General features: G+C 40.1%; 1 protein-coding gene across 1 annotated transcript in view; it reads right to left on the minus strand.

Annotated features, from left to right (window-relative positions):
- Positions 1-2,106: 2,106 nt before the first annotated feature.
- Positions 2,107-13,033, minus strand: part of BMERB1 (bMERB domain containing 1) — a 50,989-nt gene continuing 40,062 nt past the window's right edge. Inside the window, exons 3-6 of the mRNA XM_032197602.1 lie at positions 10,259-10,332; positions 7,267-7,381; positions 6,089-6,171; positions 2,107-5,475 (exon numbers count right to left, since the gene is read on the minus strand). Of these exons, the coding sequence (XP_032053493.1) occupies positions 5,363-5,475; positions 6,089-6,171; positions 7,267-7,381; positions 10,259-10,332 (385 nt within the window). The 3' untranslated portion in view covers positions 2,107-5,362. The remainder of the gene's footprint in view (positions 5,476-6,088; positions 6,172-7,266; positions 7,382-10,258; positions 10,333-13,033) is intronic.

The following is a 13,033-nucleotide window of genomic DNA, read 5'->3' on the forward strand; positions in this document are numbered from 1 at the left end:
TTTCACCTTACTTCAGCTTGAACTTCGTAACATGTATTAACTGCTGTATACTACCCCACCTACCCCGGTTAGTTTATGGCACATCCAGTAATGCTGTGCCGATTTCCTCCATCCTTGCTCAGTGACACTGGGGTATAGGAGATGTTAAAGCCGCAGGTGTTAGAGTATTTCAGAACAGTGTTTTGGGAGCCATGCACTCATAAGCTCAGCTGTGGGTCCAAAAGTGTCAAGTTAGCCTCTTAGTTATTGGATTCAAAAGCTATGGAAAGGGAATTTTGCCAGAATACCTATTTTGCATGATGAAATCTGCTGGTAAAAATATATATATATATCTCTCTCTATATATATTAGTGTGGATGGGATGAGATAATTGCCTCATGAGAGCTTTAGGATTAGCTGCAGTCATCTCTACTGGTTTTGAGCATTCTTAAACTGCTCTACAATTTACCTGAAGAAGAACTTTTGGTAGAAGCCCACAGAACAATTTGATACTCTTTAGGTTGTTGACTGGCATTTAGAAATGAGTCTGTGGTTGTGTTGTTACTGGAGGAGGCTCCTTAGATATGCTTATTGAAAAATCTGAACTCAGTTTCATCAAATTCTTCTCTAATAAAATATGTGTGACAAAAAATATTTTCTGATAACTGCTTGCTGGTGAGTTTAAATTTCAGTCTCTGTTCATTCTCAGCTGAAATTGTGATTCTTACCCACTGTGAAGTCTGAAATCGCCTGCTTTTTGCAGCAGTTGAACTCTGGCTATTCATTAACTGCCTCTGAAGCAATGTTGTCACTTGCATTTCAGATCCAGCAAGCAGGTCTCCAGGGTTATGATTCTACATCTTGTATAGAATGAGCTCAAACTCCTTATTTTCCATCACACTGAAATCTATTACCTCACTGTTTTAGTTCGAAGTGGCATGATTTGAGATCAAGCTGAACAGAGTATTGGGAAAACCGCTCTCCTTAACCATCTGCTTAGTTGCAAGTGAAACTCTTATGCCTGTGTAGGAGGATGAAGTGTGACAAAGACTGACTCACGCAGGAACTTATGATCACCAGCTGCAAAGACGAAGGCATGCCCAAGTACCTTTTGCAGCCCTGCATTTCAGCCTGCAGTCAAATGGCACTTGATACTGGTATTTGAACTGTCTCTGGGGAAAAAAAAAAGTAAAATATTTTAGGGGGATATATTCCTGAAAGCACTTGTTAACTCATTAAGTGTCTTGGACAACAAGACAGTAACCTGTTGTCACCAGGGTACAATCAGGCAGAGTCCGGATGATGCAGTCACTTTCCTGTGTGTTGCTGATTTTTGAACTGTCATTTCTTGGTTGGGCTGCAGGGTTATGTTAGAGCTTTCTGTTGAGTTAAATTATTTGAGATAGAGGTGGGGAGGAAAACTCATCTTCCACATACCTTGTTCAGGCAATGTAAAACTGCTGCTGATAGGTATTAGTTGCCCAAAAACTTCTTCAGGACAAACACTGATAATACAAACTTTGATTTCACTGCATGCTGGCCTCCTGCAGCAGGATGCTTGGGGTAGTATGAGCAAAGATGAACTCAATTGCATCTCATCCCTTCTATCTGGTCACGTAGACTCTGCTCCCTGAGACTGCTCAGAGCCCTGCAGCATGAGGAACATCTGTAAAACTCCACTCCAGGGAAACCAGGCAGTACTGAATTTCCTTACTGTTGCTAAACCACTCTGGCTTGGCCGTATTTTTATCCAGAACCTGAAGATGGTCAGCAGTGCCAGGATTTTTCTGTCAGGCGGAATTAGAATGGTCCTGATATTAACTCAAAAAAAAAAAGTCTTTCTGGAATGATATTTGGGTATGCCAAGACCTTTATCTTCCCTATGCAGGGCTAGGAACGGTCTTCTGCTCTGGGCTGTAGTGAGGTTTCAATGTCAGGAGAGTCACAAGATTGACTATTGCTTTTTTTTTCCACTATGGGGGTCCCCCTGGAGAATTTTTTTTCCGAGAGGAAATACTAATTTTTTTAGTAGCATCATTAACTTAAAAAATCCTTTCCTCCAGAATACTAATCCTCATTTGGTAAAGTATAGCTGCACCACTTCAATAATAAGGAAGAAACACATGCTTAATGTAACACAGCAGCTTAGTTTATTTAGAAATACGTTTAACTTTGCTGAAGAGAGTCAGTAGGCCTAGGGGAAGGTGCAAGAGCCATTTGCTGGTAGAATTGGTCATCAGTACAAAGAGCACTGCTTACTACAGAGAAGTGTCACATCCACCTCAAACTTTCTTCTGTCTCTGCTGCCTTGCCTTTTTTGTCTGGATGAACAGCCAGGACTTCCTTGAGAAGAGAGTCCAGGTGCTTCAGTCAACCACCCTCCCTCTTTGCAGACAGTAACAGACATCTGAGAGTTGGCTCTGAAATGATGGCAGATGGTCCGTGTAGCCCCCTAAACATCCTTGTCAAAGATTTTCTGCTGATTTAAAGTATGAGGGGGTGCACACTGTACTGTGTTCATAGGGTCATGGAAGCTACAGAGACCGTCTTTGCAAATACTGTTTCAGTCTGAATTTTCTTTTTAACCCAAGGACTGAGAAGTTCACGCACTTAACGTGGTTCAAAATACAGAGCTTAATTTGTTGAGTTACAGCCATTAAAGTAAACTATTAAGGCTTTGCTGTGTTCTGGGTGGACAATGCTGTAAGCCAGTGTTGACCATGGTTGACAATCAGACCTCAGTCTTTTAAAAAATAAATAAAACAAACACTTTATTGCTAAGCAGCATCACTAACTCCACTTCCAAAGGAACCACTGGTGCACTGCAGACAAGTGAAAACAGAACTAAGGCATTTGCTAATTAAAAACAAAATAAATGCACATAAAGAAAACCTTTCAGCCAAGCCTCTGGAAATAAAGTTCACTCTCATTAATACTGCTGTAGATCAAGTCCCTCTGGGGCACTGGCTAGCAATGCTAACTGCCTATGAATGTTTCTTCTATATTTGCTGTGCTTTCTATTCATTGTAATTAGAGGGGGGGCTCTGTAGCCTAGTCATGCGTCCTGAATCCTAGAGACGTTTAGCTCAATTTTTAATGCAAACCTCCGTTCTTTTGATCTTATTTTCCTTCCCAAGGGACTGTAGGCAGCTGTGGCACACAGGAATTAGCCCAGCTATCAGCACATTTAATGCTATAATGTGCCTAAGTCACCTCTGCTCTTCCAACAACTAAGTCCTTCACACTCCTTCACTTACTGGCATTTGTAGTGCTTGGTTGTTACAGCTGACCCTCCAAAGGCTTTAAGTTGGCTGCTTCACTACAGATTGCTTTTCCTAACTTCCCTTTGCATTTTGTTAGAAATATCAAACACCTGTACCTTAAAGACATCAGGAATTATCAGTGTCTTATTTGGGCACCAGCAAATGAAAGAGGCTGTTGAATTCTCCAGAAGTCAGTGGGAATTCGTTTCCGTCCCATGTATTTTCTCTTAAAGGCTAGGCAGTCCCCCCTCACAGTTCTCCCAATGTGTGCAGGTGCTACACAGAGTCCAACCCATACCAGAGTAGATGTGAACAACTACAGAGCTTAATATGATGTGTATCCATAAGGATGTCTAACTATATATGACTATTCAGCCTTGAATATGTTTTCTTTCTGCATCTTTGTTCAAAGTATTTCAGGTGCTTCATGTCTTAGTGGAAACCTTGGTATTTTTTCCTCCTTGATTCTTAAACCTTAAGGAAATGGTGGTGACAAATCACTTGTCTAATGTGAGTCTGCAGTACTGAAACTTTCTGGAAATGTAAACTTTCTTCAATAAACCAGTCCAATACTAGGGATGTGGGTTTTTTTTTTATACAAGAATAGTCTGATTTACTTTATAGTGTCTGTTTCCTTGAGTCTTGGTAAGATACTTTCTAAGAATATCAGTGCCTGTCCTTTTTGGGTAGCTCTGCTGTTAATTTTAATCTCCTTTCCTATAACTGTGGTTCCTTTGTATACAAGTGCACATTTCACTTAGCTGGCTTTGCAAAATAGAAGTTCCTCTTAAAAACCTTTTTATTTTAGGAACTTTTTGCTATTTGTTTGTTACTTCTAAGCCTGAGATTGTTTTCACTTTTCACATTAGATAGATCATGTACATTTATTTTACTATTGATACCTATCACAATACATTTATATGGAATACTGTCACACATACCAGCTACTGACAGCTAATATAAAGATTAGATTCCACAAAATTTAATCTGCATAGAGACCAGAAATGCATTAAATGGTGTAACGCAGGTAAGTCTGATTTCCCTTAATTTTAAATCCATTTTGTGTAGAATGTGGTATACTTGCCACAGATACCTACTTCTCTATTTTTGTTTGTCTTGTAGTCAATTTGTCTTGAGTAGCTCATGTCTTCCAATGCTCAATAGCTTACATTTCTCATGTTCATTAGAGATGTGGTTAATAGTTGTTTATAAGCACTATTAGTTAATTTTTGTTTGTGCCCATGTCTTTAACTCTTCTCCCAGTAACCTACCACTGGTAGGTGATCTCATACTGCGTGTAACTTTTAATAGTGAACAGAACGTGGAGTGATCACCCCTCTGACTCCATGTGAGGTGGAGGTCTGTGAGATAAATGATAGAGCTTTGGACTAATCATTCGTTTGCAGATTAGTGTATCTGTGCCTGCCAGAACTTTACCAGATATTTATTTTTTCTGGTGCAAGCAATGTTTGACTTGAGTAATTCAGAAATCATATGGTATTAAAACCTGTATCTACTTGTAGTGTCCTTGTCACTGATATTCAGTGTTTAGGAAGTGAAGTGATACTCAACAGCAAAGTATTTAAACATCCCACTAGCTTGATAAATATTTTGTATGCAACGTCAGTTATCCTATAATTGCTTCAGCTATCAGTTGCACTATATAGAGCATTACTATTTATGGCTTTCATTTTGAAAAGTAGCCAAAATAGAATATTCCAGCAAATGGTTGAGTGCCATTTGTTGGGGGGGAGCGTACAAAAAATTCTTGAAGTGATGACCTCTTAAAATTGTGTTTTTTTTTTTTTTTTTTTTTTAACACATTACTTGATGAAATATATCCTCTTTCACTTTTATGACTTGGATATTTTTGTTAACTCTATTACAGATCTTTTCTGGTCACTGGACAGCCACTATATGGATTTCTTTTGTTTTTTTAGGCATGCGTGTTGAGTGATCCATGCAATAGTGAAGAACCTGCCATTGTACATTCCATGTATTACTGTTGTACCATAGTTGCTCTTGATTCAGTTTAGCAGGATGCTGTTAATCCCTTCACCCTACAGTTTCTTTCAATGAGAACACTTGAAAAGATGAGAAACATGGTAGAGAGCCCAGAGCTACATGATGCTGCACTGTGTGGCTCCACAGCAATCTTTAATAATAGCCAATCCTGCCTTGGCGATGGTGGGCTTGCTTGGAGGAGGTTCTGCCTTCTTTTCTGCTGGGCTGCCTGCAGTGTTCAAAAAGAGGATACCATTAAAACCAAGAGTTGGTTAAGCTATTTCTTTGTACTTCTGGCTTAAAGGACATAAACGCCTCCTCCCCCTGCCCCCTTCCTGAACCTTTTTAACTTTTATTTCAATGATACATGTATCAGTTTGGTAGAAACCAAGCTGCTCTGTGGATTCAAACTGCTCAAGATGACTTATCCCTTTAGGGTTTAAAGAATCCAGACATCTAAGGGTAAGCTTGTTCAATTCGGGTGCCCCTCTTCACAGCCACAGAGTCAGATAACAGATCCCTCTGTAGAAAGGCACTTACTGTGTGGAACCCCACCAACTACAGAGCTGAAGAACAAGAATATTGCTAAAGCTTGTTCTTTGGACTTGGATGTCCAAACCAGGACAGCAAGAAAAAGGCAGACATATATTTAAAATAAAAAAGCAATTTTTTACAAAGATGATTTGGATTCAGTGTTAAGGGGTAATTGGGCATCTAAGTGGCTGTAGCCTATCTTTTGGCAGTGGTTGGCCCAGCACAGCCTTTGAAAATGCCCTTCTTTCATCCTGCTGTCTGGAGTTTTTCCTGTTGTTGTTTTTCTTAATTATTGTTTGGAAACTCACTGGTAGGAGACTGTGTTGCTTTGTCTAAGGGTTTTAACTTGGTCCGTAGGAATTCAGCCATCTCCTTGTCTTCCTCTTTTTCTCTGGTGGGGGAAAAAAGAATCTGTTACAGAAATAATGTTTTCTCAGCAAATTGGGACAGTAAAAGGATACTGATTTAACACTTCAGTGAAAAAGACTTTGTCAAGAGTTTTAAAGAAAAGCATCAGGCTTTACTACACAAGTAAATTGACACTAATGTATTCACATCTGTATAGTGCACAGCTATACATTTTCAGTAGCCTATGATTAGGCTTCCGTATTGTCTGGCTGCCACTGAAGCTGTTGCAATTTGCACATTGAACTAGCAGATGAGAGCTCTGGATTATGTTAGTAGCTCAGGCTTTTGTCAGCTGCTACCTTTGGCCAGCCTCTCTTTGATCAACTGCTAGACTCTGGCAAACATTCTTCTCTCTCCTGTCCTTTGCCTGTTTAGAATTTAAACATCTTGGAACAGATACTGTCATTTAGGATAAATGGTCTGTTGGAGCCTTGAAACATTACTGTTGAAAAAAGATGGGAAGTAATAGACAAAACCCTATTTCCACAGCATTGGATTTCAGTGCAACAGCTGGAAATCAGCTGTCTAGGAAACCACAGGTTTTTTGTTATGCAAATCTGAGCTAAAATATTGAGATTCTGAACTTATACGTCAGGTTAGGTAGACCTGTAGCAATTCCATTCTCATCTTTCCAGACAATGGCATAGACAGAATAGTGATAATAAATGACTAAAGTATTCATTTTTATTTAAAAAAAAAAAAAAAAAAAGATTCTATATGTCTACAAATATGCCCCTTGTAGAATTCTATTTCACATCTTCTACGTGTGCCAAGAAGATTCTCTGGCAGCACCAGAAATCCTTCCCTTTGTAATAGTAAATGCCCAGTCACCCTCTGGGAAAGAAAGAAACCAAATCCCTCTGCCATCATTAGATGATGACCGAGCTATTTATGGGGTAAAGAGCAACAGGAGTGCAATAATGTAGTTTTATATATTTCTGTGGAACCAGATAGAGACTTGTAACTTGTCTTTAAAGAATCAATTCTCTCCCATTAATGTAAATGTTGGCAGTTGCTCCAGCATAGAATTAAGACTCATGAAATGTTGGGCATAAATTTGGTTGCTTTTAGTTCTTACCGTAATCTCTCTACCTCTGCATCATCTACAAGAAAATCTCTTTTTTGTACCAGTCTATGGATCTTCTGAATCAGTTCATCTTCTCTTTGTTTCTCCATCTTTGTTTTTTCTTTTTCTGGTCAAAAACAGGGGAGGGAAAATAAAAGAAAAAAAAAAAAGACTTCAGATTCCAGGGAGCTGGACAGGAGAAACTGCAGATGTCTAAGAATGATTTGCTGATGGAAGTCAGTGGTTTTGCGGACCTGAGTCACCAAAATCCAGCAAATTCTGGCTGCTTTTTCTTTTCTCTTCTACTTGTTTTCTCCTGTCTAATCTGAGGGGTTTGTCAAGATTATTTTTAATATTAAATTACTATACAAGACAATACTTTGCTTTCCTAACTTTTTGAAAGCATTTTGGTATTTAAAGAAGTTCAATCATTAAAAAAAATCCACAGTACAAAATCCCCTTGGCTGTGCAGAAAATGAGACCATGCCAAAAGAAACTCTTTCTTTCTATTTTATAACAGCTCTGGCTGTTGGCTGCAACAGTTTTTCAAGCCTGTTAAGGCAGGCGAGCTGCAAATCCTGAAGTAATAGCATCAATGAATTGTATAATGTGGAAAAATAAACAAAGGTGTTTTTGTGCTTCAAAAGTCTGAGTAATTAATATGAACTTGTTAATTAGACAGTCTCGTGACTAGGTTGTCTATAAACAATGATTTTTGTGACACGAATCATGGGACTGTCACAAGCTAAAATCATCATAAATACTAGGGATTACACAACTGTAGTTCAATGTTATAAAGCCACATGTAGTTAAGACAGACATCTTCAAACCTAGTAAGAAGGGCAGAGATGAGAAAGCCAGAGGCAAATCCCAGCCCACGTTTCCTCAGTAAGTTTAAAATTTTGATTAGTTGAGTAGACACTTTGCATTAAATCAAAGATTTTGGTTCTGAGGATTAGAACTGCATTTAGGGAACCATAAAACTAATATAAGAATTTTGAGAAGGGCAAGCTCCTGCAGTCTGATGCATCTGAGCAGCATTTGTTGTGTCTGCTGGTTGACCTTATACGTTCAATAATTTGAAACAGCTAAATAAATCGGACATTTGAAAATGATTGCTTATTACAGATTAATTCTGAATCGTGGGTTTCGTACTTCCTACTGGGAATTTCTGCAGTAAATCCACTCCTTAGTAATTGAGACAAAAGCACCTTAAGTGTAATATTTGAGACATTGTCATTCTGTAAGTCTCAGTCTAGAAGTTGTATTCCTTGAGAATTTCAGATTATGGTTTGTTAGTTGCAGAGTAAATGATTTATAATATCAGGCTGCTTTGCTTTGTCAGAAGTATTTTCTGTGTTTTATAAACAATGCAGGAATGTGGTTGAATTCTACAAAGATATTAAGACCTGTATTTTTACCTATGGAAAGTGTTCATGGTTGTGAGTAATGCTGAATCTGCAGCGGGGAATACTTAAAAACATTTAGATTTGCTTTGCCTCTTAAGCTTATGGAATGTGGGATTTTCTCTGCCTGCTACTGATAGTAGGAGCTAACTTTTGCTTTTTTTTTTTTTTTTATCCTCTTCCTGAATCTCCCATCCCATTCTTCAGGAAACTGACTGCCAAATGATAAATGTATGCACATTAAATTGTGGTGTACTCTAGATGCTGTGTTCTAAAAGCCTGATCCCATGATGACTGCAATCCATGTCCACTGAAACCAAAGAGTAGGGATCTGCTCATCAGCTGGTGAATACTGATCTGGATGTTATGAATGAACCCATTTCTGTGAAGTGTTTTTCTATGTTAGGCACATAAGCACTCAGTTGTGTGTGAGTGCCAGTGATGCCTTTGTTAAGGTAAAAGTAGTCTTACTGTGTCTGCCAAAAGGTGGTGCTGCTGGAACTGTGTATACTCAAATTCTGAAGTTTTGCTGAGATTTGTGGAGTGCTAAGGAGAAAGCTGTCTGATTCAGACAGAAGGCTGTCTGATCTCTGCTTAAGAAATGGACTAGAAAATAATTTTGAAAAGGTTAGAAAACAAAAACAAAAAACTGATTAACCCTATCTGTGAGACAAATGTAAACTTCTCTATTTCATGAATGACCTGCTCTGTTCTTTCTGGGGAGAAAGGTTTTCAAAGTTGCACAACAAAATATGGGAGGAAAAATAAGGATAACAGAAGGAGTATCAAAACCTGTCCTGAGTAGCTGGGCTGTAGCAACTTATCTGTGAAAGGTGCTAGAGTCAAATAATAATATCTAATGTAGGTAGCCTACTGAGGTACTGAGTGTTTTGCAGGATCTGTTTCTAATTTTTCTTGAATAGAGTAGGGCTGTTATGAATGATCTAAAACAGCAAAGCTGTAGTGAAGCAAAATTCCTCATTGATTTCAGCTAGAGTTTAGATTTAAGAATTGCAAACACACACACAACTGTCTCTCCTTAGAGCAGTGAATTTGCAGCAAATTAAAGGCAAAACGCAAAGCACACCTTTTATCTCTCGCTTTTTGCGGAAGGCTTTCTTCTGAAAGGTAGCTATAACTGCAGCTGTGACAATGAATTGGTGTATCTAGGAAATAACAATCTTATTCACCATGATGGTTTTAAATCCTTCTCCATTCTCCCTTTTATCTCAGGTATCTCAGCATTCTGTCTTTACTTGACAATCTCTGTGCCAGTTGGCTCCCTTGATATTTCCAAGGGGGTGTAAGAGGGAGTGAATATGCACCTTGTCTGAGTGATAGTTGCAGGTTTGCTGTCAAGGGAGCAGTGAAGCATAGCATGAAAAGAAATTCAGAGACTGGGAGATTAAAGAGGGGAAGGAAGTAAAATGGGAATAAAAAATAAGGACTGGAGGGAATATATGAAGACAGGAGACATGAAACTCAACCTTGTGGGGACATTTCTGATTGTGTTAGGAGCAGAGGCGTGCTTCTGACACCAGCCCCACCCCTGCATCACCCAAGCATTATCCTAAAATTGAGCTGGAAACAGCCCGTACCTGGGATTGCTACCAAACTCTGCAGCTCTTTCTTAAGGTTCATAATGTCTTTGCACAGCTGGATGTCATCCATCCTGCAGAAACAGAAAAAATAACGTCAGAGGCATGCAAACTCCATCCTGCATTGCTGGAATCACAGATCTCATCTGAGTATGTGGTGCTGTCCCTTGCCTGAGACCTATGCATCAGCTTGAAATACAGGGTTTTAACCTTGGGCTTCTGATGCTACTCATTCACTAATCCTGACAGTTGGCAAAAGCTGTACCATTCTGTATGTGTACCATTCTGTATGCACTGAATAGCTGCAGAAAAGACAGGTGCACCACACTGCCCATACTGCAGCAACAGCTTTCACTGGGAAAAGAGCAACGGTGAGAATAGCAGGGAGCCCGGGAAGGGTGGCAGAAGCTGATCCATTATTTGGCACAGCCAAGACAAGTTTACCTTGCACTACCAACTTCCTTTGTGACATTACTAATGATTTAGCCTTGGCACAAAATCTGGAAGCTGTCATTAACTAGGCATGTAACTATTCTGAGGTCTTGAGCCTTAGGTGAATGTCTTCCATGGCTGATGTAAGTATTTCAAACCTTTGGTGGGTGCAGAAAACCCATTAATGCTGAGACACAGAAGATAATTAAAGATAAATAAGTCTGTAACATTAGCAGAAGCTGATGCACACCTTCAATTCTTATTGAAACTGCTACCTATCCTGGGAGCTGCAGTACTCAAATATTCCCCTGTAAGTTTGCAAATTTCAGTGTTAGCTTTCTGGCAAATGTATTTTAGTGCCTCTGTCATACTGACAGCCACACCTCAGGTGTTTCTCTGAAGGCTCCAACACAGGCTTCCATTCTGAAACCACCCCATAAAGAGCACAAAACCCAGCCCAACTGATTAGTTTTACATTCTTCACCTCAGATGTCACCAGTGCTGTCCTTGTCCATGGATCTGTTAGTCTTTGTTGCATGATGCTGTGCCTGAACTGCTTGTTTAAGCACCTGAAGGTAACTAGTGCTGTCAGAGCCTGGGCTGTCACAGTGATGTTTCAGGATAGGAAAGCTGAGAGATTAAGCATGTGTGTGAGAGTGAGCAAGCGTACAAAGAATAATGCAGTCAAATTATAGAATTAAGTGAAGAGTGGAAAAAGTAGGTGTTTCTGGCACAAATAAGACTTTAATCACAATCCAAGAGCTTTTACTCTCCCTGCCGCCTCTGCATGCAACGCGGGTCCCTGCGGGGAGCTGTCCCTCAGCTGCCTTGCTCATGTTATTAAAGCATGTTGATCCTTTCATTATTTGCTGCTTTGGTTAACTCCATCTTGCCTGTTCTCCTACATCCGCTGTGCTATGACAGCCCTTCCTGCTATCTTTGTACTTCTTTCTTCCCCAGCTGTGACAGTGAAATACCTTTCATAATATTCTTCACTGCTAACCTCTTCTCCTTGTTTAGGAACTGCTGTCCCCCCAGCTGGGGGCCTGCTCCCCTGCTGTACAGCTGGCTTTCGAGGGGACGGTCAGCAGGCCAGCCGCAGGGCTCCCCCAGGCTGGCTGCTGAGCGCACCTGCAGGCAGAGACCGTCACACGGTGACTTTTCTGACGTGGCCTCCCCATGTTACTCACGCTTATCACAAGCAAAGCTCTTTTTACTCTTGAGACCCATCATGTTAAATGGTACTGAAGTTACTTTTATCAATTAACGATCTTAAGCACCATTCCTGCAGGAGAATCAATATTCAAAATGGGCTGGGATGTGAGCAAGCGCCAAAGCTCTTTATCCATTCAACGTTCAGGCAGTTTGGGTGTCATCTTAATAGAAGGAGCATTAATGTGCTCGAGGAAAATCACCATGGTTAACAGAAAGAAGACAGTTTCTTGGCAGAACTGTTCACTATCGTACTACTGTATACAAATGATATCTAGGGGGCAGACCCTCAACTAGTGAAGAGAGCAGGGAGTTTCTACAGCAGGAGATCTCCATGACGTGTGAAGAGAGGGCAGTCTTTTTCCTGTGTGAGGTAGATTGGGCTTCATCCTGGGGTGATCTGAAAGATACTAACTAAAATAGTTCACTTTGAATTTTCAGGAGTTTAAATTATCATTGGCAGTATGTTCCAAGTGAGCAAGATCACTTATATCTGGTAATCCCTACAGCCCCTATGCTCAATATTACCTACTGGGGGGAAAGTACTGTGCTTTTACCCCAGCTGCAGATGCAATTGCCCCTATTTTTTTTGTTTGTTTTTACCTGACTGCAGAGCATATAGCTTGCACTCTCCTTATTTATTCTATACATTTCTTTTTCCTGACACCCAAACTTTGCTCCTGCTTCTAACCCCCAGAAGAGAAGTGAAGATGTGGCCAAGCACTTAAAGGCTCTAACAGCTCTGTGACACCCTGACTTCCAAACGTCACGCTCCAGGTGCTCGCTCTAGAGTCCGAGCTCTGTAGGCCAGTGTGTTACGATGATGAACAAAGATTAAACTGACCATCTGTACCAATCCCTTAGGCACATGGAACATCTTTCCTCCCATCTGTGTCAAATCGCCTTTGCTTCTCATCCAATCCACGGTGCTGACTGGGGGCAGGGGGGGAGATGTGGTTAAATGAGTAAAGGAGGGCTCTGGGATATATTCATAGAAACCCCATGAAAGCAGGAGGTATAGTTGCTTATAACTATTAAAAAAAAAAAAAAAAAATCACATGTGCTAGCAATTAATACTGAACACAGGGCAACATTTGCTGTCCTGGGCAAGGGTCACCTCATTGCTTTCAA

This window comes from Aythya fuligula, chromosome 15 (genome assembly GCF_009819795.1).
Source record: "Aythya fuligula isolate bAytFul2 chromosome 15, bAytFul2.pri, whole genome shotgun sequence".
In the NCBI taxonomy this organism is placed as follows: domain Eukaryota; kingdom Metazoa; phylum Chordata; class Aves; order Anseriformes; family Anatidae; genus Aythya; species Aythya fuligula.